The 24,533-nt window shown below is 39.5% G+C and overlaps 1 protein-coding gene and 1 non-coding gene across 2 annotated transcripts in view; both read right to left on the reverse strand.

Moving 5' to 3' along the window:
• The window catches only part of VKORC1L1 (vitamin K epoxide reductase complex subunit 1 like 1), a 64,045-nt gene extending 40,957 nt beyond the window's left edge, over window positions 1–23,088 (reverse strand). The window contains exon 1 of the mRNA XM_023246218.2: window positions 22,824–23,088. Coding sequence (XP_023101986.1) covers window positions 22,824–23,017 — 194 coding nt within the window. The 5' untranslated portion in view covers window positions 23,018–23,088. The remainder of the gene's footprint in view (window positions 1–22,823) is intronic.
• Window positions 14,271–14,343, reverse strand: TRNAK-CUU. Its single transcript has one exon. It is a non-coding gene; the product is annotated as a tRNA-Lys (tRNA).
• Window positions 23,089–24,533: the final 1,445 nt, after the last annotated feature.

Here is a 24,533-nt window from a genome sequence, read left to right on the forward strand (position 1 = left end):
ATGCATGTGAAGATCAGTGCTCAACCAGACTCAAGGGTACACACCTGCATATCTCTGGGGTTCTCTGGGCAACTTCTCCTCTCTTACATTGTGCCCCACAAATGAGAGCTGCCTTTGCCCCATCAAACTCCCATCTCTGTCTTCTCAACTCAAGGAAACCACTGGGCTCTATTTGGGTTCCCCTCTCCGCTCTGCAGCCTGAAAAACACCTCCCAACAAGAAACTGGGGCAACCACAGAGCTCGGTAAATTCGTTTCTCTTCTTTCAGTGATCACAGCCGTGTTGCCTCTTATTCAATGTCTCTAAATTGTTATTTCATATGCTGACTTTCCAGTTGTTTAAAATAGCAAGGTAAATTCAGTCCCTGACATTCCATCGTTGCTGGACAGAATCAATTTTGTGATCAACTAGTGATTTCACAATTTCTTATCTAAAGTATTCATCCAGAACTCTCTTTTTTAGTACCTAACAATGCTAACTACTCCTTTTTTTCTTGGAATTTGTTCCACTCTTAGTTTGACACTAAACTCTTAATTCTCCTGCTTCTCTATGATTTCTTATTCTTGAATCCCCAAATATAGGCAAATTTCCAAAGTTCTGTCCTTGCCACATTATCTTCTCCATCTGTGCAGGATTCTCACCATGTGTGATTTCAACAAGCCCTACAATTGCATTTATGACCCCTTTCTTTTGCTGCTGACTTTTAACACAAGAGAAGCATCACATGTAACTGGCTCTGGACTTTTTCATTCATGAACAGAATACAAAGAAAAAAAGCAGAACACAAAATGTAAAATCTCAACTCCATTTTAAAATGTGAGAGTTCATACATATACTTTCATAACACGTAACCAAAACAAATAAACACACACACCCAGAAGTTAATTCAGTTAAAATGTTAAGAATGATAATCTATTCTATGGATAATTTTTTCTTCTATATACTTTTCTGCATTTTCTTTTTTTTTTTTTAATTTTTTTTTCAACGTTTATTTATTTTTGGGACAGAGAGAAACAGAGCATGAACGGGGGAGGGGCAGAGAGAGGGAGACACAGTATCGGAAACAGGCTCCAGGCTCTCTCTGAGCCATCAGCCCAGAGCCTGACGCGGGGCTCGAACTCCGGGACCGCGAGATCGTGACCTGGCTGAAGTCGGACGCTTAACCGACTGCGCCACCCAGACGCCCCACTTTTCTGCATTTTCTACACAGGCACACATAAACACACACACATTGGCATACACTAAATTTATAATGAAAACTTATTTTCTAAATCCCCACTTCCAGCTCACAGCTTCAGCATCTCAAACCAATATAGGCCAGCATCTCAAACCAATACATATTCAAAGACTAGTCACATATCTTCCACTTAGAGCCTGCCTGTCCTTCTCTGTTCTGTACAAAGTCCTCTCATAAACTTCAGTCATTTCAACTTGTTCCTCTGTCCCCACACTCAGTCAACAATCCTGATAGAATGAGTCTCAATTCATGGGAAACAATATTACTGAAGAAAGCTCTAGAACGAGACCCCTCCACCCTTTTTTTTCCAGGTCAGAGATACAGGAGAAATTTGCAAAGAGGAAGCAATGCCCTTGGCATAGAACCAGGTTGTGCCAGGGGTAAAGAGGTAGACTTTGAGGAAAGGGCCAAAGTTGGACAATAAGCCCAGGGGAAAAACTACTGTACTGAGCAGACTGAGAGTCAAGAGACTGGGGACTTAACGACCCTCTATTCTGGTGATACCTATACATGAAAACAAGGAGAAATATGTAGTAAAATAAAACTTTAAATGGCACTATGGTATAAATCTGTTTTGCTGACAAAACTGGCATTAAATGATGGTTGATGTGAATAATACACACTACCAACTTTTACATATAATTAACCAGCTCTGAATGATAAAGTCTTACCTTTTTATTCTAATGCTCCTTTAAAAATAGGTAATAGGGGAGCCTGGCGCTTCAGTCGGCTGAGCATTGGACTTCGGCTCAGGTCACAATCTCACGGTTCACAAGTTTGAGCCCTGCATCAGGCTTTCTGCTATCAATGTGGAGCCCTCTTCAGATCCTCTGCCCACCCCATCTCCCTCTCTCTTAAAAATAAACATTAAAAAAATAATAAAAATCAGTAATAAATGAACAAGGTACAGAATTCAAAGATCACAAAATACGATGTCTGAGCCTTGAGGACATTATGTTAAGTGAAATGAGCCAGTCACAAAAATACATACGAATATTTTATGACTCCACTTTTATGGGGTATCTAGAGTAGTCAAATTCATAGAAACACAACGTAGAATGGGTGATTGCCAGAGGTAAAGGGGAGGAGGAAACGAGGAGCTGTTTAATGGGTTTGAAAAGTTCTGGGGGCACCTGGGTGGCTCAGTTGGTTAAGCATCAGCCTTTTGGTTTTGGCTCAGGTCATGATCTCATGGTTTGTGAGTTTGAGCCCCACTTCGGGCTCTGCTGACAGTGTGGAGCCTGCTTGGGATTCTCTCTCTCTTTCTCAAAATAAATTAAAAAAAATTTTTTTAAGTCCTGGATACTGGTTATACAATGATGTGAATAAAATTAAATTAAGAGTACTGAATTGTACACCTGAAATGCTTAATACAGTACATTTTATATTATGTGCACTTTGCCATTATGAAAATTTTTAAAATTTAAAAGTATACGAGTATTCAGGGAAAGTATCTCCCATTTTGTTCCCCAGCCACCAACTTCTCCCCAGAGAGCCAGCATTAATATATTTTTCTATACTTCCAGAAATATTCTATTTATATACTTTTTATGTAAATGACTTAAAAAATATACCCACACAAAATACAGTTGGTCCTTAAACACAGGTTTGAACTTTGCAGATTTAGTCATAATAAAATTTTTTTTGATGAATACAGTACAGTACTGATGTATTTTCTCTTCCTCTTAAACATTTTTTCTCTAGCTTATATATTTGTATAATATACAAAATATGTGCTAATTCACTGTTTATGTTATGTTCACAGCAAGCCTTCCAATTAACAGTAGGCTACTAGCAGCTAAGTTTTGGGGGAGTCAAAAGTTACACACTGGAAATGCAAATCAAAACTACAATGACTTCATACTAGTCAGAATGGCTAGTATTAAAAACACAAGAAATAACAAGTGCTGGCAAGGATGCGGAGAAAAGGGAACCCTCACCCAGTTGGTGGGAACGTAAGTTGGTGCAGCTGCTATGGAAAACAGTTTTCCTCAAAAAATTATAAATTCTGTATGATCCACTAATTCCACTGCCCATTTACCCAAATGAAAACACTAGTTTCAAGATATATGCACTCTTATTTACTGCAGTATTATTTATAAGAGCTAAGAGCTGAAGGCAATTTAAGTGCCGATGGATGGATGGATGGATGGATGGATGGATGGATGGATGGATGGATAAAAAAGATGTGGTATATATGCACACTGAAGTATGACTCAGCCATAAAACAGAACGAAATCTTGCTATTAGTGACAACATGGATGGACCTAGAGGGTATCATGCTAAGTGAAATCAGAGACAAATACCACAAGATTTCATTTATATGTGGAAAAATCTAAACAACAAAACAAATGAACAAACAAAAACAGAAAAATTCTCACAGAGAATTTTGCCAGAGGGAAGGGAGGTTGAGGGGACAGGCGAAACAGGTGAAGGAAATTAAGAGGTACAAACTTTCAGTAATAAAAAAAGTCACAAACAGGGATGAAAAGTATAGCAAAAGGAATGCAGTCCATAATATTACAACAATGTTGTATGGTGACAGAGTGTAATTGCATGTATAGAATTGTGGATTATTTTGAATACCTGAAATGTAACACTGCGTGTCAACTATACTTCAATTATAAAAAATGCAAATTGTACTACACAGGTGGTCAGTGCCCCTAACCCCCATGTTTTTCAAGGGTCAACTGTATTAGCATACTACATATATCATTCATGCACCTTGCTTGGTCTTTTAAAAACATCTTAAGAGATGTTTCTAAATTAGTTCACAAAGAACTCCCTTTCACTTTTTAAGAGCTGCTATTTATTCACTCTATTACATTACCATTAATTATTTCACCAGTTCCTCACTGACTGGTAACTAGATTTTGTCCCAACTTTTGTTATGATAAGCATGGCAATGAATGTCTTCATACTACTTAACTGACACATACAAGAGTGTATATGTATGTATTCGTGTTTACAAGCACAGAAAAAAACTGCTAAAAAAAAGGGGGGTATGTGCATTATGACTGTGTATATACATACTATTATCTATTTAGAATTTGTTATTGAATTATAGCATACATTCAGAAAAGTACACAAAAGCTTGATGAATTTTCCCAATGTAAGCACAACTGTGTAACCAGGACCCACATTAAGATATAGAACACTACAAGCCTCCAAAAGCTTGTCTTGTGTTCCTTTTCAGTGAGGTAACACTACTCTGACTTCTAACAACATAGTTTTAATTTTGTGTTTTGGAACTTGTATTTTTGTCTGGCTCTTTCACTCACCATTATGGTTGTAAGAACCATCTCTTTTTGTGTGTAAATTGTAACTCATTCATTCTTGTTCTCTGTAATATTCTATTGTATAAACACATCATAATTTATTTATCCTTACTACTCTTGAAGTACATACATTTTTAATTTTAATGGATATTATCAAACTGCTCTTCAGAGTTTAGAATCCTACCATTACTATATGGAACTTGATACTTCTCTACATCTCAGCCAAGTTAATCAAAAGTTTTGATCTTTGCCAATCTAATACATTAAAAACGTTTTCAATATAGTTTCAATTTGCTCTTATGGCTGAAATTTCCTGTTTAAGAACTATTTGTGTTTATTTTCAACTGTCTTTTTTTAAGTTTGTTTGTTTTGAGAGAGAGAGAAGAGAAGGAGAGAATTCCAAGCAGGTTCCACACTGTCAGCGCAGAGCCCAATGCAGGGCTCGAACTCAAGAACCATGAGATCATGGTCTGAGCCGAAATCAAGAGTTGGATGCTTAACTGACTGAGCCACCCAGGTGCCCCTATTTTCAACTGTCTTTGAATGTACTGTGCCCACTCGTCTGTTGAGATGTTGGTCCTTCCTGTATTTATTTAAAAGGGGGGCGCCTGGGTGGCGCAGTCGGTTAAGCGTCCGACTTCAGCCAGGTCACGATCTCGCGGTCCGTGAGTTCGAGCCCCGCGTCGGGCTCTGGGCTGATGGCTCAGAGCCTGGAGCCTGTTTCCGATTCTGTGTCTCCCTCTCTCTCTGCCCCTCCCCCGTTCATGCTCTGTCTCTCTCTGTCCCAAAAATAAATAAACGTTGAAAAAAAAATTTTTTTAAAGGATTCCTCTTTTCCTTTTCTTTAAAGGAAATTAGCTCCTTGAAAATGATGCACGGCAAATATTTTTTCCCAGTTTATCTTTGGCATTCCAACTTCATTTATGCTAGTTTTTGCCATGCACAGGTTTTGTCTGCCTTTATGCAAATTAATCAACTTTTTCTCTTTATGGTTTCTGAGATTTTATAAAACTTAGAGCAACTGGAACTCTCATATGTTGCTGGTGGGAATGTAACCTGGTATACTCACTGTGGAAAACAGTTTGGCAATATACACTAAAATTAAACATATATGTAGCCTATGACCCACCACTTCCACTCAATTCCAAGAACAAATGAGTACTTAACACCCAACAAACACATACAAGAGTGTTCTAAGCAGTTTTATTCATTTTAGCAAAAAAAAAAAAAAAAAAGGAAACAAAAGTTTCTATCAATGATAGTGTGGCATATTAACACAATACTACACAATAAAAAAGAACTGCTACATGCAACATAAATAAATCTCATATAGTGTTAAGCGAAAGAAATGAGACACAAAAGAAGACTTAATATATTGATTTATTTGAAGATCAAAAACAGGCAAAACTAACTGATGGCCAGAGGCCCAAAAAGCGATTACCACCAAGGGGGTTGGTACTGACTAGGAGGCAAATATAAGAGAAACTTTGAGGGTGCTAGAGAGTCTATTTCCTAATCTAGGTGACAGATCCTGTTACACGTGTACAGATACATAAAAAATATTGGCCCTTTAAAATATGTGTACTTTCCTTTTTAAAAAATTTTTTTTTAATTTTTTAAATTTACATCCAAATTAGTATATAGTGCAACAATGATTTCAGGAGTAGATTCCTTAGTGCCCCTTCCCCATTTAGCCCATCCCCCCTCCCACAACCCCTCCAGTAACCCTCAGTTTGTTCTCCATATTTATGAGTCTCTTCTGTTTTGTCCCCCTCCCTATTTTTATATTATTTTTGTTTCCCTTCCCTTATGTTCATCTGTTTTGTCTCTTAAAGTCCTCATATGAGTGAAGTCATACGATTTTTGTCTTTCTCTGACTAATTTCACTTAGCATAATACCCTCCAGTTCCATCCACGTAGTTGCAAATGGCAAGATTGCATTCTTTTTGGTTGCTGAGTAACGCTCCATTGTGTGTGTGTGTATATATATGTGTGTGTATATATATACACACACATATATATACCACATCTTCTTTATCCATTCATCCATCCATGGACATTTGGGCTCTTTCCATACTTTGGCTGTTGATAGTGCTGCTATAAACATGGGAGTGCACGTGTCCCTTCGAAACAGCACACCTGTATCCCTTGGATAAATGCCTAGTGTTCAATTGCTGGGTCGTAGGGTAGTTCTATTTTTAGTTTTTTGAGGAACCTCCATATTGTTTTCGAGAGTGGCTGCACCAGCTTGCATTCCCAAAATATGTGTACTTTCCTATCTGTGAATTGTATCTCAATAAAAGCTTTTCTTTTTTTTTAAGTGAGATGGCAAGCTAGCTTTCTTTTTCCTCAAATGACTAACACAATACTACTTACTTATCGAAGAATTCACTGTTTTCACCTTCATTACCTGTGACATTTCTATAAATGAGGTCACAGCACTACTCTCAGCTCTGTTCTGGGGATAACCTACCTGCTCCGGCATGCTTAATCACTTCAGCTTGAACCCTGACTTTCACAGTACTAATTCTCCTTCGTGAATTATTGATTTTCATATTTTATAAAAAATTCCATTTGTGTTCTTTCATATAAACTTTAAAACATTTTTTTTTCTTAACGTTTTATTTATTTTTCAGACAGGGAGAGACAGAGCATGAACAGGGGAGGGGCAGAGAGAGGGAGACACAGAATCTGAAACAGGCTCCAGGCTCTGAGCTGTCAGTGCAGAGCCCGATGCGGGGCTCGAACTCACAGACCGCGAGATCATGACCTGAGCGAAGTCGGCCGCTCAACCGACTGAGCCACCCAGGCGCCCCTTTCATATAAACTTTAGAATCATGTTTTTAAAAGCCTGTGGAAATATTAACTGGGATTACACTGAATTTACAAATTATGTTTGATCAACTCCAAAATACCTTCAATGTAAGATGTACAATTTTATGTAACCCTAAAAAAAGGACATTGCCACCCTGACATAATGCTGCCTTGTGACTGGGGATTTTTCTTTTAGGCTTATTAAAATAGCTCTTTTAGCATATGCATATGAATTGTGCTTATAATGAAAGGAAAATAAGTAAAATAAACTGGTTAAGATGTTCATAAATAAAACTTCTTCACTACTACCACATGGCCAGAAGTGACTAGAAGGTATCCTCAATTTTTTTTTTTAATTTTTTTTTCAACGTTTATTTATTTTTGGGACAGAGAGAGACAGAGCATGAATGGGCGAGGGTCAGAGAGAGAGGGAGACACAGAAACGGAAACAGGCTCCAGGCTCTGAGCCATCAGCCCAGAGCCCGACGCGGGGCTCGAACTCACGGACCGCGAGATCATGACCTGGCTGAAGTCGGACGCTTAACCGACTGCGCCACCCAGGCGCCCCAAGGTATCCTCAATTTTAAGGCATATCTCAATTAAAAAAATTTTTTAATGTTTGCTTATTTTTAAGAGAGAGAGACAGAGACAGAGCACGAGTGGGGTGGGGGCAGAGAGAGAGAGGGAGACAGAATCCAAAGCAGTCTCTAGGCTCTGAGCTGTCAGCACAGAGCCCTACACAGGGCTTGAACTCGCAAGCCACGAGACCATGACCTGAGCCGAAGTTGGACGCTTAATCAACCCAGGTTAAGCCCAGGCACCCCAAGGCATATCTCAATTTTAGAAATGACAAGACGCAAAAGTGTATTTAGCAGACAGTCTACAGGGATAATGATATCTTTCCAATGTGACAGTTACCCTATCTAAGAAAAAGTTATGTTTCAGCATTTATTCAATTCTTTTATGTCCTTCAGTGAAGTTTCACATTTTTCAGAGATACCCTTTGTCTTCTTGTTAAATGTTTTGTTTTTTTTTTAATGTATTTTGATATAGACTTTTTTCACTTTAAAAATTCTGTTAGGAAGATGTGCAAAACTGCTGTTTAGAAATCTACAAAACATTACTGAGAAAAAAATTAAAGAAGACCAAAACACACTGAGAGACAATGTTCATGAACTGGAAGATGCAACTGTGTAAATATTTCAATTATCCCTAAACTTATTCAATGCCAATTCCAATCAAAATCCTAACAAGTATTCTTGTAGAATCTTACAACCTGATTCTAAAATGTATATACAAATGCAAGGAGCCAAAAATAACCAAGATTTATTATTTACTATTTATCAAGATTTATAAAGCTACACAGTAACTCTCAAACCTGAGATTCTAAAGAGCTTCAGTTCATGTGCTTTTATCTATTATATTTATCACACTTGAAATTAAAAGAGAAAACTGAAATATTTGTTCACTTAACAATAACAAGAGGGGTGCCTGGGTGGCTCTCTCGGTTAAGCTTCCGACTTCGGCTCAGGTCATGATCTCGCAGTTTGTGAGTTCGAGCCCCATGTCGGGCTCTGTGCCGACAGCTCGTAGCCTGCAGCCTGCTTCGGATTCTGTGTCTCCCTCTCTCTCTGCCCCTCCCCTGGTTGTGCTCTCTCTCTGTCTCTCAATAATAAATAAATGTTAAGGAAAAAAAATGTTTTAATTAAAAAAAATAACAAGAAATCCATTACATATTAACAGATAAATTCTTTATGAAAAATCACTATTTTCCAAAACAAAAACTTAGTGAAGAGTCACATCTGGCTTAAAAGGAGACAGTTTTTGTCTAGAGACAATTAAAAAAAATTCCACATAGATTGTTGACCTAAATGTGAAAGACAAAATGTAAGAGAAAATATCTTTAGAGAATATCTTCAATACCAAGATACAAAAAGCTGATTATAAAGGAGAAGGTTAACTATGTTAAAACTAATAATTTCTGTTAATCAAAACATACCTTTAAGAAAATGAAAAGGCAAAGCAAGCCACAGAGTGGAAGAGAATATACACAACACAGATTATCTGAAAAAATATACATGAACATACATAGACATATAGACACATGTATATACATACACACATATATACATATAAATATGTATATATATATATATATATATATATATATATATATATATGTATGTATCTTAAAATGAATAAGACAAAGAACGAACACCAGGTAGAAAAATGGGCAAAAGACTTTAATGAGCCTTTCAAAGAGAAGATATCTAAATGGCCAGCAAAAAAACAGAGGAAAGGCTGCTCAACCCCTTTAGTAATTAGGGAAATGCAAATTAAAACCAAATAGGAATGTTAAATAGAACAACCACTTTGGGAAACTGTTCTATAGTTTCTAACAAAATTAAATACCTACCCTATGACCCAAAAATACACTGAGTGTGTGTGTGTGTGTGTGTGTGTGTGTGTGTGTGTGTGTGTGTATAAAATCATACAATGGCGCTAAGCAATAAAAAAATAACTGATAAAACCAACAACTTGGATGAACTGCTATTATGCTGGGCAAAAGAAGCCAGACACAAGAGAGTGCATACTGTTAGGAGTCTTTTTACATGAAGTTCAAGAATAGGAAAAGCAAATTTACAGTGATAGAAGTCAAAACAGTATTGTCAGGGGGCGCCTGGGTAGCTCAGTGGGTTGAGTGACCGACTTCGGCTCAGGTCATGATCTCACGTTTGTGAGTTCGAGCCCTGCGTTCGAGCCCCTGGAGCCTGCTTCTGATTCTGTGTCCCCCTTTCTCTCTGCCCCTCCCCCACTCATGCTCTGTCTCTCTCTGTCTGAGAAATAAACAAACATAAAAAAATTTTTTAAAAAAACAGTATTGTCAGAATAACAGCTTCTGACTGAAAAGTTGCATAAGAGTACTTTCTGAGGTGATAGGAATGTTCTTCTGAGTAGTGGCACATGCATATATAAAAAAATTTTCAAGTTGTACATTTAGGATTTTTGCATTTTACTGAAATACACCTCAATAACCCACAAAAATCCATTACATATATACCAGAATGGCTAATAAAATTTAATAGACTGACAATTCCAACACCCGACAAACAGGTAGAACAACAGGAAATCTCATACATTGTTGGTAGGAATCTAAATTATTGCAATCACTTTGGAAAACAGTCTGGCATTACCAACTAAAATTGAAGACACACAAAAATGTTCATAGCAGCATTATTCATAATTGCTGCAAAGTGAAAGCAACTTAAGTGTCCATCCAAAAAAAGTGAGTAAGTTAATTGTGATGTATCTGTATAACAGAATAGTCAGCAATGACACATAAACTCTAGCTCCGTAAAACATGGATGAATTTCACAAAATACTGTTGAGTGAAAGCAGCCAGAATAAAGAATACAAACTAAATGGTTCCATTTAAATGGAACCGTTTACAAAGTTCAAAAAGCAGGAAAAACTAAACCAAGTTTAGATGCAACCTCAGGTAGAAAAGTAAGAAAGTGAGTATCATAAAAGTCAGGACAGAAGTTAGTTACTCTTGAGAAGGAGGAAGAGTATATTTGATAAGGAGGGGGTTAAGGGAGGGCTTTCTGAAGACAATAGTCTATTTGATGACCTGGATGTTGGTTACAAGGGTTATGCTTTGTCATTACTACGTCAAAAAAGATGCACAGCTCAATGTCTCTTCCATATGTATGTTACAAATCAGAACAAAAAAGGTTTAAAAAAAAATCAGGGGCGCCTGGGTGGCGCAGTCGGTTAAGCGTCCGACTTCAGCCAGGTCACGATCTCACTGTCCGTGAGTTCGAGCCCCGCGTCAGGCTCTGGGCTGATGGCTCAGAGCCTGGAGCCTGTTTCCGATTCTGTGTCTCCCTCTCTCTCTGCCCCTCCCCCGTTCATGCTCTCTCTCTCTGTCCCAAAAATAAAATAAACGTTGAAAAAAAAAATCTTTAAAAAAAAAAAAATCAATGGGACCTGGTGATTGATTGGATTTGGTGGGGGAGGGGAGGGTGGAGAAACAACCAAGGACAACTCCCAGGTTTCTGACTTGCACAACTGCTGGGGCAGTGATGCCTTTCACTGGGATCAGAAAAAGCATTTTCAGGGTAAGAATATTAATTAAATCTTGGACACATTAAACTTATAGCACTTTGGAGACATCTAACTAGAGATGTCCAGCAGGCAATTAGATATGCAGATCTACAGTTCAAAAGAGAGATATAAATTTTGAGGCTATAGACATAAATTTCCAGGCTAGAGATATAAATTTTAGGTTCATCTGTGAGTGATGCCATGAACACGGACATGACTGTTTAGAGAAAGAAGACTAACAAGAGGGTAGGGCTGATTCCTGGTAAACCAACATAATGGGTAATTGCAGGAGGATAAGCCAGTAAAGAAAGCTGAGAAGGAACCAAGTGGTAGGAGGAAAATCAAGAACATGTCATGAACCATTAAGCAAGGGAAGAGAACGTCTCATGAGTAATAAGTCACCCACTGCAGGTTGATGCATACTTAAGAGAGAATATGGCTTATGTGCAATACTCAGCAAGCCAGTTTTTATTCCACCTCTTTCTGGTTGATTTGAGACAACAACCCAAAAGAAAAACCAATGCTTCTGAGAATGGCTGAAAGTTTCTATGTTATCTTTATAAGTGGGCAATCAAGGCCCTTCTCACTGTTCTTTCTCCCTGATTCTCACGAAGGAAGAGGACAGATTTGAGAACACTGATTGGGTCTGTGTGATACTGGGTAGAATCGCCATTAAAAGTTCAGCACACGAGTACAGGCTCACTTTTCTGCTTCTTCTACATGACTAGAGTGGTATGAGAAGCCCTCAAGAGGGTTTCTCTTCTCTAAGTGAGAGCCAGGGCCAAACCTACTACTTGGGCAGAAAAGGCCTGAGGCGTGTGGCCAAGGCCAGATCAGCAGTCAGCCAAAGCAAATGTGCGCTTTGGTTACACAGCCCTGGGCACTGATAGGAATGAGTTAGAGCAGGCTTTGCTCACATCACAAAGGAAAAATCTAGCCATGTTTGAGAATTGGGGAGATGAAAGGGGTCCATATCACAGCCTGTTTTAGTTTGAAACAATTTAAGACTAACTGGATTAAAAAAAAAAAAAATTCCACATGAACCCAGCTGGGCTCATTACATTCTTTTGTCTTGGGAGTTTGGTACCCAAGTCCTAGTTAAGAATAAATGCAAAGTATTTTAGTTTTTCATTTGTAAGTACAAATATTTAACATAAATTTCTTCCTTGGGGAGCCTATAGACTTGAAAATAGTGGTTGCAGACTAGAGAAAATTGTTCCTGAGATCCATGACCAGGAATACCATCATAAAATTTCTCAATTTACAGCACCACATAAATCACATACAAAACAAGACCACAATGGGCATCTAGGTTAAAATGATAACAGATTAGTAACTCCAGAAATAGATACAATATGTTACTGGATGGGAAGTTTTGAGTAAAGGTTGACTCCCAAATTCATCTAAAAATTAAGTACAATTCTAATCAAAATCTCATTGGGATGTTTTTTAGAACTCATCAAAATAAATTCTAAAATTCACCTGAGATGGAATAGCCAAAACATTTTTTAAAATGAGCATATTTGCCCTATCAGATGTCAAATTACTATTTAAAACCACAGGGCAGATGGGGACTATAGTAATGGAAATGTGTGGAAACACAGACAACATGTCACTAGAACAGAGCTGAGAATCCAGAAAGAGGCCCTATATAGAATACAAGGAAATTCTTGTGGTACTTCAAATATGGTCAAGTCAATAAATTGGGAGTTAGGCAAAACTCTATCAATTTAGAAAAAAGTTAGATCCCTACCTCACACCACACACAAAAGTATATTCCATTCAAACTAAAGGAGCTAAATATGAAAAAAAATTCAAACAAAATATATGAAAGTTAAAAAAAAAAAACAACCAACTTGGGATGCTACAGATTTTGCTGAACAAGATTAATGAAAGAAAAAAAAAAAAAAAACATGTTTTAAAACAATAGCTACATTTTATGAGCATTTACTTTTGTGCCAGGTGCTATACTGTTTACAGAAACTGGTGCATTGGTACACTTCATATTCACAATAATCCTGAGTTAGACACTACTGTCACCCTCATTTTATGAAGAGGAAACTGAGACAAAAGAGAGATCAAGTTATGCAGCCAAGATTTCAATCCAGGTACTCTTGCTCTATAGAAGTCTGTGATATTAATTTTTAACACAATGCACAAGCAGAAATAAATCAAACTTATAAAACACAGTGTAGTTGAGTATACTCCACCTTAATTCATATTTTGTCATGGATCTTCCACTATTTTACTTCTCAAATACAATGATTATTTTTTTTTATTTTTGAGAGAGAGAGCATGCACAAGCAGAGGAGGGACACATACAGAGAGAGAGATAGAGACAGAGAGAGAGAGAGAGACAGAGAGAGAGAGAGAGAGACAGAGAGAGAGACACACACAGAGAGAGAGAGAGACACAGAGAGATGTACAGAATCTGATACAGGCTCCAGGCTCTGAGCTGTCAGTGCAAAGCCCAATGCAGGGGCTCGAACTCTGAAGTTTGAGATCATGACCTGAGCCAAAGTCGGACGCTTAACCGACTGAGCCACCCAGACACTCCTCAATGAATATTTTTAAAGTGGTCAATAATCACACAACAGTGAAAATAGCATCCTTGAAATTCCCCTAAGTTATAGATGCTCATAATGAAAGCAACTTTATAGCTTATAATCTAATGGTTTTAAAAATTCTTAGTAAAAGAATTTTTTCCAAATGAAATTTTATGTGGATCTATAATGAGAAACAGGTTAAAGTAGTATTTCATTCTATCACTGTATTTTATTTAAGTATTTACAGCTTTTTAAGTGTTTTATTTTATTTATTTTAAATAGGCTCCACGCCCAACGTGGGGCTTGAACCCACAACCCTGAGATCAAGAGTCTGATGCTCTACTGACTGAGCCAGCCAGGCACCCCCTTATCAGTATATTTTAAAAGCTCAAGATTATAACATTTACAATGAAGGTGTTCTGATTGACACAAACTAAATTATGGATGATTGGGGCAGTCAGACTTGTTATGTTTTGATTGCACAGTATCAAGAAAAGCCCGATCCAAAGAGATTAGCCGTTGCAAATGATAAAGACTTTTTTTGTCATTTTTTAATAGTACATTAATGCTATCTAAGGATTTTATTATACCTGTCCAGAAGTCTAAGTAGAAGAACATTCCTAAGTTAAATCTCTAATAATAAATCTTAAAATATGTAATAATAATGACATGACATATTATGCATAAAGCAGTCACATGTAATAGTATAAGGCAGTAAGAGTTCCATAATAGTGAATTTGCTGATATAATTTTACATGAGCAAACAAGCACCGGCCTGAAATTTTAAAATACCAATATATAGCTGTAATTCTTCTAATCAATAGTATTTTTTAGAATTCAAGTATATACACAAAGAAAGCAAGAAACTCTATTATAAGGATTGTTATCCTGAATGGTGGTATTATGGATAATTTTAATTTTTTTTTTTTATCTTGAGAGAGAGAGAGTGCACGAGCAGGGGAGAGGCAGAGAGAGAGGGAGAGAGAGAAAATCCCAAGCAGGCTCTGTACCCGCAGCATGGAGCCCAACACAGGGCTGATCCCCCAAACCGTGAGATCATGACCTGAGCCAAAATCAAGAGTAAGACACTTAACCGACTGAGCCACCCAACTGCCCTAGGATAATTTTAATTTTGTCCTTTTGCTTATTTTCCCTCAAATATTCTAAACATGTTACTTTCCCCCTCTTCTTTTTTACTTTCTATCTCAAAATAACTATAAATCACAGGGATTTGCAAAAAATGCACAGAATGGTCCCCAGGTCACTTTTCCAAACTTTATATCTTCGTTAATATCTTGCATAACTATAGTACAATATCACAATGAGGAAACTAATCTTGTTTTGTTTTTTGTTGTTTTTTTTTTGAAAGAGAGAAAGAGGAAAGAGCAGGGAACAGGCAGAAAGGGAAGGATCAGAGGATCCAAAGTGGGCTCCATGCTGACAGCAGAGAGCCCAACACAGAACCCGTACCCACAAACCTTAAGATCATGACCTGAGCCAAAGTTGGACATTCAACCTACTGACCCACCCAGGTACCCCCAGGAAACTAATCTGGGTACAATCTAGAGTTTACTGAGATTTCACTACCTGCATGTTTGTGTATGTGTGTGTTTCTATGCAATTTTATCACATTTGTAGCTTCGTGTAACCACAACTGAAATACTGAACTGTTCCTTCCCCACAAGGCTCCCCTCAAGCTACCTGCCTTAACCAAGCCATCCCTTCCCCCATTCTGAACTCCCTGGCAATTACTAATCTGTTCTCCATTGCTATCATTTTGTTATTTCAATAATGCTATATAAATGCAATCATACAGTATGCAACTATTTAAGATTGGTACTTTTTCTCACCTAGCATAACTATCCTGTGAGATAACCTGGCAGTATAAATCAGTGGTCTCTACTGTGTTAAAAAATTTAGCATGTTATGCAATTGAGTATATATAAATGTTTATAATGTTTTAAAGTGTAACATGTTAAAATGTGAATCAAATGCTTATGAAATCCCTGTTGTACCACCACACAACTAGGAGTTTGGGGAATGAATTTTGAAAACGGATAATCTAATACCAATCTACTGCAACTGAATACAAATACTATATAGAAGAGAAACCCAAGGCTCAGTGCTTTTCAGTTTTGTCCAAGTTTACAAGAACACATGGTTTATAAGAATGACTGGTTTTGCATTTTTCGGGACAAGCTCTAGATTCCAGTCCTTTCCCAACCCAGGTGGGTCTATGTTACATCCAAATATGGCCACTTGCTAGTCCCCCCAAAGGGCCACCATTTTCTGCCTTTCCCAATACTGTTCCCTAGAGTCTTCCAAATTGTCAAGGAAATGAATTCCTGTTAAATTCCTACTTATGTATGGTGATTTAGCCAGCACCACACCCCAGGCCCAATTCTCCTGACTCCATGTACAGTAGGTCCATGACTCAACATCTCTCTCAGAAAGGGCTACCCCACCCTAGTACGAATTCAAACTAACTTTCTCCCCTCCCCGCCTCTGGTGCCTAGATGCCCTTTATCTTCCTTTCCTTGGCAATTCTGTTAAGTCTTCCTGATAGCTCACCCCACTGCATACCTGTTCACTAAGTGTGACAAACTCCTTATCTTCACAAGTTGAGGATTAGAAGGCAACCACTCCAGAAACAACTTCTTATATACCATACCTTCATGGTAATGTCCTTACTTTTCTAAAAAAATTGCTCTAAAAAAGTAAAAGCTATAATACAAACACTAGGCATTTTGGCATACAGATGTTAAAAAAAATGGCACCAAGGTTGGCATAGTTTAAAAAATTTGGCTGATATGGGCATCACTGTGTCAACATTAGATCACTCAATCTAATATTGAGACAGATTGCCTGGGTTAGAATCAGGCCTCTGCCATCGTATTATCTAAATCAAGTTTCATTTGTATTTTGTGCGCCTGTTTTCTCATCTGTAAAACAGTGATAAAAGCACCTCATAGGACTGTTATGAGAACTAAATAATACAAGTAAAGCATTTAGAACACTGCTTAGCACACAGTAAGTATTATCTTAAGTTTTCACAGTTATCTCTAATGCATGGCAGTCTGGTCACCCTTTGTGGATAGGCCTCCTTTCCTCTTGTACTCTAAGTTTGTACTGCTTCTGAAATTTCCATACCAAGAAACAATAGTAACATAAGAACTTATATTTTATTTATTAGGTTCATATCAGTCAAAACAAACTACTAGAACAAATTTTCTTTTACATATCAGCAATTATTAACAACATAACAAATGTGAATATAAGCACTTAAAATATGTGATGGAAAGAATGCTAACAAAAAGTAAGGTACACATCAGAATATATAATATGATAATTTATGTTTAAAAATGGGGGTGGCACCTGGGTGGCTCAGTTGGTTAAGCGTCTGACTTTGGCTCAGGTCATGATCTCACAGAGCATGAGCTTGAGCCTGTCACATCAGGCTCTGTGCTGACACCTCAGAGCCTGGAGCCTTCTTCGGATTCTGTCTCCCTCTCTCTCTGCATCCCCACCCCACTTGTGCTCTCTCTCTTTAAAATAAATAAAATAAAAATGGGAAGAATAATACGGTCATATTTATGCTTGTATGTGCACAAAAAGCTCTGGAAAGTTTCACAGTTGCTGATGGAGGACAACTGCATGTTTGGGTGACGGGGTTATGAAGGAGATTATTCACCATATATGCTTTAGTATCTTTGAATTTGAAGCAGCAAATGCATTATCTATACAAGAATTTAACTGAAAAAAAATGTAGGCAGGGTCTCTAAACAAGTACCCTGGAAGCCAGGCTTCTAGTCCCAATCTGCTGTAACTGTGTTACCCTGGGCAAATTGTTTAACCTCTGAGTCTAGGCGGACAAAGCGAGGAGCACCAAAAACTTCAAGGTTCTATTCTAAAAATGTAAGATCTCAGGGTGCCTGGCTGAGCATGTGAGTCTTGATCTCAGGCTCATGAGTTCAAACCCCACGTTGAGCAGTAGAGCCTACTTTAAAAAAAAAAAAAAAGGAAGATTTCAACAAAGGGGTAGTAAGTAGATGGCACTACTACTTTTTTTTTCTGTCATGAGAGGTACTAAACCAACATTTTGCAAAAGAAGGCAACTTTTTGAGGAGCTGATGGCTTTCAAATACTATTTTACAGCTTTTAAAAATGTAGAATTGCCAAGCCTATTAATCTTTAAAGATAACTTGTAGTATTCTTAACAAAAAAAACCTTTCTTAGAAGGAGGTCTAATGTAACTTGCAGAAAATACCTATAAAGAATATTCTGCATATCATATTGTTTCTCTTGCCATGCTTCTGAAATTGTTTTCAATGGACTTTAAGTCTTTATACTATGGCACGGAGGGAACAATAAAGTATAATAATTTACATTTAAAAAATACACAAATGACTGGGGCACCTGGGTGGCTCGGTCGTCCAACTTCAGCTCAGGTCATGATCTCACGGCTCGTGAGTTCGAGCCCCGCTTCGGGCTCTGTGCTGAGCCTACTTCATATTCTGGGTCTCCCTCTCTCTCTCTGCCCTCTCCCGCTCATGCTGTCTCTGTCTCTCAAAAATAAACATTAAAAAAAATTTTTTTTAAATACACAAATGACTATACCTTAAACAAACAACTTACATTACTTAAAGGCATTTATTATCAGATACTGCAAAAAAAGTAACATCTCCAGTCAATGGCAACAGCCATAATTGAGTATATAATTTATTCCAGGTACTATCCAGGTATTCACTGTTAATCCCACCATTCTCTGGCAAAGCAGGTTTTAACAGCCCCATTTACCATATGTAGCAATGGAGGCTCCCTGAAGGTAAGTGACCAGCTTGAGGTCACAGTCTAACAAGCAGCAGAACTAGGAGCCCACCAAGAATCTTTGGATCTGAGCTCTGCACAAAACAGGGGCTACTTAATGTTGGCTGGAAGGCTGGTGCAGGTTTGCAACAGACTTTTTACTGATTTATATAAAAATGAGGAAAAATAATAAGAAAGGAAACTTTTTAATAAAGCTAAATGATTCAATTTTATTTCATTTTACTTTACAGAGAGATGGTATGGGAGGGGGCAGAGGGAGAGAGAGAATCTGAAGCAGGCTCAGCAGGGCCTGATGCAGGGTTTGATCCCATGACCCTGGGATCATGACCTGAGTTGAAAGCAAGAGTGGATACTCAACCAACAGAGCCACCCAGGTGCCCCTAAATGATTCAATTTAGAGGTCTTTTATTCTGAAATTCTGTCCTCTCAAATTATTTGAGTTAAAATATCCTTTTTTAAAATAAAGTGATAGTGAATGTAGCTAGTGATATGTTACTGTTTTTATTGGCTACACCTGACAAAACAAAACAAAACAAAACAAAACAAAACAAAACAAAACAAAACAAAAACTGGTAACTCCACTGCACCCAATTTGGGGTGGTGGTGGATAATTTCTTCTTTAAAAACAATTTTTTTTAACTTTATTTATTTATTTTGTGTGAGAGAGAGAGAGACAGCGTGGGTGGGTGGGGGAGGGGGGGTTGGGTAGCAGAGAAAGGCAGAGAGAAAGATTCCCAAGCAGGCTCCTTGCTGCCAGTGCAGAGCCCCACGTGGGGCTTGAATCCATGAAACCTTGAGATCATGACCAGAGCCAAAACCAAGAGTCGGATGCCTGACAAACTGGGCCACCAGGTGCCTTCTTCTTCTTTTTTTTTTTTTTTTTTTTTTGCTTAATTTTTATTTGAGAAAGAGAGCACACTCAGGGATGAAGGGAAGAGGGAGAGTGGGAGGGAGGGGGGGAAGGGAGGGAGGGCGGAAGGAGGGGGAGGGGGAGTAGGAGAGGGGGAGGGAGGGAGAGGGAGAGAGACAGAGAGAGAATGAATTTTAAGCACAGGCTTAAGGCTGTGCTCCATGCTCAGCACAGAGCCCAACGCAGGGCTGGATCCCATGACCCTGGGATCATGACCCAAGATGAAAACAAGAGTCAGATGCTCAACCAACTGAACTATCCAGGTGTCCCAATAATTTCCTTTGAAATCCAAAGTCTGGAAACTATTCCCTTAAGACAATGATGCCTTCCTAAATACTAGAGGACTTTACAAACACACATACATCCCCACCTAAAATTCTCTCTTTAATCTCTATTCTGTTTGGATTAAGACACTGAAGGACTGAAAAATGAGAATAAAGTGGGATTTAGCAATCCAAAGTCACATGAGTTAACACTGGGGGGGGGGGGGGGCTTACTTTAGGATTCATCAGGTAACTTTCCTTATCTTTTATCTGCAATTCTACTCATTCTAACTTGGGCTCAGACTTCCTTTTCCTAAAATAGTTACATTTTTAATACCTCTACTAAGTGGCAATCAACAATTAAGTCAAAGAAAAAGAATTACTTGAGGTCTCCAATAATCTGATTTTATTTAAAGACTCTGAAAAAATAAAAATTTTTAACAATGTTTATTCTAACTATATACAAAAAAAATTGGTCTATAAATCAGACTCAAGCCACTTTAATTTCCAAATTTCTGTGCCTCCATTAAATACACACACACACACACACACACGGTATACACATATACATATATATATATATATATATATATATATATATATATATAGTTTTGTAAGCAGTTTATAAACAGGCTGATCAAACTGGATAAATTTCTTGAAAATAATTTTATTGTGTATAAGGCAAATAAGTTATTTACTCCTTTTGTTAGCCACGTTTTATTTCTTACCTATCCTCCTTTAGCAAGCATCAAACTTATTTTATGTAACTAAAAGTTAGTTGCAATCACAACGTATTAAATTCACATTTAAAACTACGGTTTTTAAGATCCAGTTATTTTTAGTCTTACTTTTATATTACTTTATGGTGCTTTATTAAAAATTTTAAAAAGAGCACAAAAACATGGACCTTAAATGACATATAACTGAAAATACTTACAGTCTGCACTTATTACATGGTTCAAAACATGCCTTCTCAAAGGAAAATCAATTTTAAGAACTTAACCACACAGTTTGGGTAACATAAAGCAGTCTTTCCATGCCCACATGTTAAAAGGCCCAGTTAAATTTACTATAGACTACAGTGTTTGCAAAATCTAAAACTGGTAATAATTCTGCCTAAACTCCATACTCACCTAATATCAAAAGTTATTTTTATTTCTTCTTTTTAAAAATTACTTAAAATATACTGCTGGATAGTCTTTTCACTATATATTTATTCAACTAACTCTGGGTGCAAGCTACTTTTAAGTGTAAAAGTCCTTTCCAATGGAAGTGAAAATAACATAAAAATGTTTGCATAAAATACACTCAGTGGCTCTCAAAGAGACGCTGAGTCTATTAAGTCTATTAACTTGGTTCAAAAATACCCAATCAAAAATGTTAGCTTTTGTCACATTGATATATTTTAACTGTTAACTAATATCTACATTTTAAACGCACTGTGTTTAATGTAGCAAGAATGGTGACTATTTTCTCACTAACGCAACAGGATTTTAAGGGCAAATGAGATAGAGCTGTCTAACTGGAAAAGACTGGCAGCCTGCAGTTTGTAAATAGTAACAAGACAAACTCCCATGCTTGCTTCTTCATGTAATCACCAATATGTAGGTCAAAATAAACTAGTGAGCTATACATTACCATCTACCTAGCAATTACGGATCAACAGGAGGGGAAGAAACTGTTCAAATATGACTACTGTTAAGAAATGCAAATACTAAGCATCGTATGTCTTTATAAAAATTGTAACCTATCAATTCTGAAATCATTTTCACTTTTGCTACTTTTAATGAACCCTCCTCACTAATTTAAAAAAAAAAAAAAGCCGCCACTTTAAGATGTAAATTCCTCTTTTTTTCCAAAGTAACTTGCCTTGGAAAATCTAACGCAGAAAATAAAATATAACAGATAAATCACTACAACATTTTAAAAAACCTAAAGTTATCAGTAAAAAAAAAACAACAAAAACAATCCCTCCACTTAGGCAAGGCGTGTATTTTTAATCTTCTATGGGTATCCCATTATACTAATCAGCAACGTTTAAAAGTCACCAAATGCTCCAGACACTACCACTACACATGACATACTCCCTTTTACTCAAATGAAGCTTAAACTAGACCCAGACTCAGGCCAATTCCCCCTCTCAGGCACACTGAAATATACGAGGGGGAATCCAAGAAATCAGATATGTTAAGTGCCGGTATCTTCTTCCAGAGTAGGGTCAAATTCGTGTTTGCCTGCAAATGTCACCGTCTCAAGAAGTCTGCAAATTCTCATTAGCGCTATAGAGTACAAAGAGGCCTGACCACAGAAACACCTGTCCTAGCACTGAGAAGACAGTGGGAAATGCAACCCAAGCCCACGCCGGCCGCACAGCCTCCGGCTGCAGCGAGCCGGGACGAGGGGTGGACACTGACCTCACCGCTCCCACGGCAGGGTCCCACACGCTCGACCCGCCTTCCCCGGCGAGAACCAGGAAATCTGTCAAGCCGGCCGGGACTCACCCTCCGCGAACCCCTCTCGCTCCTTCCCAGCCCGGCCCCAGCCGGCCCAACTGCTCCCGGTCCGCTCCGGCCTCCCGGCTGCACTCTGCCACCTCATCCCTCCTCGCCGGTCTCGCGGCCCCGCCGCCTCCACCCCGGGAGCCTGAACTCGGGCCGTCCCCCGGGCCGGAGCCCCCGGCCGCCGCCCCCGGCCCCGGCCAGGCTCGCAGCGCCGTCGGTCCCTCCGCGGCCCGGTCCCCGCCGCCCCCCAGGCCCGAGCTCCCGCCGCGCGCTCCCCACCCCCAGCCTCCGCCCTCACCCCGCTCGGCCGCTCCCGGCCCGCTCCCCCCAACCGGGCTACCTGGAGGCAAGGGCGGCGGAGCACTTCACCCAGGGCCCTAGGTCGCAGAGGGCCCGGTGCTCGGGGTCCCGCTCCTTCTCCCGCTCCACGTGGTAGGCGTAGATGGAGAGCAGGATCCCGGCGGCGCACACTGCATACCGGGCCACCCGCTCCCACCGCGGCACCGACACTCTCAGCAGGACGGGCGCCGCCATCTTCCCCCCTCCGCCGCCGCCGCCGCCGCCTCCTTCGCCGCCGCCGCCGCCTCCCTCCGCCTCCACCTCAGCCGCCGCCGCCCGTCGGGGCCCGACCCAGCCGCCGCCGCTACCGCCACCGCCTCCGCTGCCGCCGCCACCACCGCCGCCGCCGCCGCGCCCCATTGGCTCGACCGCCTCCTCTGGGCCCCGCCCCCACAGGCGCGCGGCCCAACCGCCCCGAAAGGAGAGAGCCCGGCGAGGCGGGGAAGGCGCGCGCGGGCGCGGCGGGAGGGGGCGGAGCGCGCAACCGTCGGAGGCCGGGCCGGCAGGCGGAGACAGAGGCGGCGCGGCGCGCGCGGCGGGCGGGGCAGAGTGGAGGGGCGTGGCCAGAGGAAAGAGGGGCGGGGCTCCGGGAGGGGAGGGGAGGAGTCGTGAGGGGACGGGTGGGGTCATGAGGGCGGTGAGGTGCCTGAGGGCTTTAGGGGACTGGGTGCAGCGAATAATAAATTTCACGTGTGACTGAGTAAGCCCTTGGCCCCTCCCCCTGGGGGGTGGCGATCATTGCCATCCCTTTTTCCTTTTTTGTCATCATTTGATATTTTTGGACCCAATCCAGATTAACCCTGGCCAATGCCTGGAGTTCCAGAGCCATGCTTCCATTACCTGATATTCCCCACAACCTCCAAGCACCTCCGTGTTCAACAGGTGCAAACTTAAATATTTTTTAAATTATTTATGAAAAAAACAACAAAGTTATTTATGAATGCCTTGCTTCTCTGTAAGTTGAACTTGAGATGGGTTAACATAATTAATGTAATATAGAAAAATATAAAAACGAACTAAAAAAACAGGAAAAAGAAAAAGACAAATCAGAATAAAAAGAAAGACCAGAAGTAAGAACACAGGTAAGCAGGCCATAGAGTCTTGCATAATTATTAAGATTGAACCATAAATTTGGCTCTGAGCTTCTTGGTGATCACAACTAAAAGGAGAACATGTGTGTGTGATTCTCACGGTGTCTAAGAAGAAAGAAACACACCATTCTTGGGGATGGCCAGCTTTTCCCTGGTTTCAGTTCTCAGAGATTTCAGGAGCTTTATATAGTGATTTTGAGTAACAATGTCCTTGTTGGTAACAGATTACCCCAACGTTAGCAGCTTAAAACAAAAATCCCTTATTTTCTCACAATTTCTGTGGATCAGGGATGTGGGTACCACTTTGCTAGGTCCTCTGGCTCAAGGTCTCTCACATTCAACTTGTGAGTCAGGGCTGCAGGCATCTCAAAGTTGGAGAATCCTTTTTCAGGCTCACTCAAATGCCATTTACAGGCCTCTGGTTCTTTATTAGTTCCTGGCTACATGTACCCCTCCATAAAAAGCTGCTATCTTCCCCTAAGACAAGGGATGAGAGAGGGAGATGGAAGTCACAGTCTTTGTTGTAATATAATCTCAGAAGAGACAGCCCATCACTTTTACTTACTCTATTACTTAGAAGCTAGTCCACAACCCAAGTGTCCATCAGGGATGAATGGATA

This window comes from Felis catus, chromosome E3 (assembly GCF_018350175.1).
Source record: "Felis catus isolate Fca126 chromosome E3, F.catus_Fca126_mat1.0, whole genome shotgun sequence".
In the NCBI taxonomy this organism is placed as follows: Eukaryota; Metazoa; Chordata; class Mammalia; order Carnivora; family Felidae; genus Felis; species Felis catus.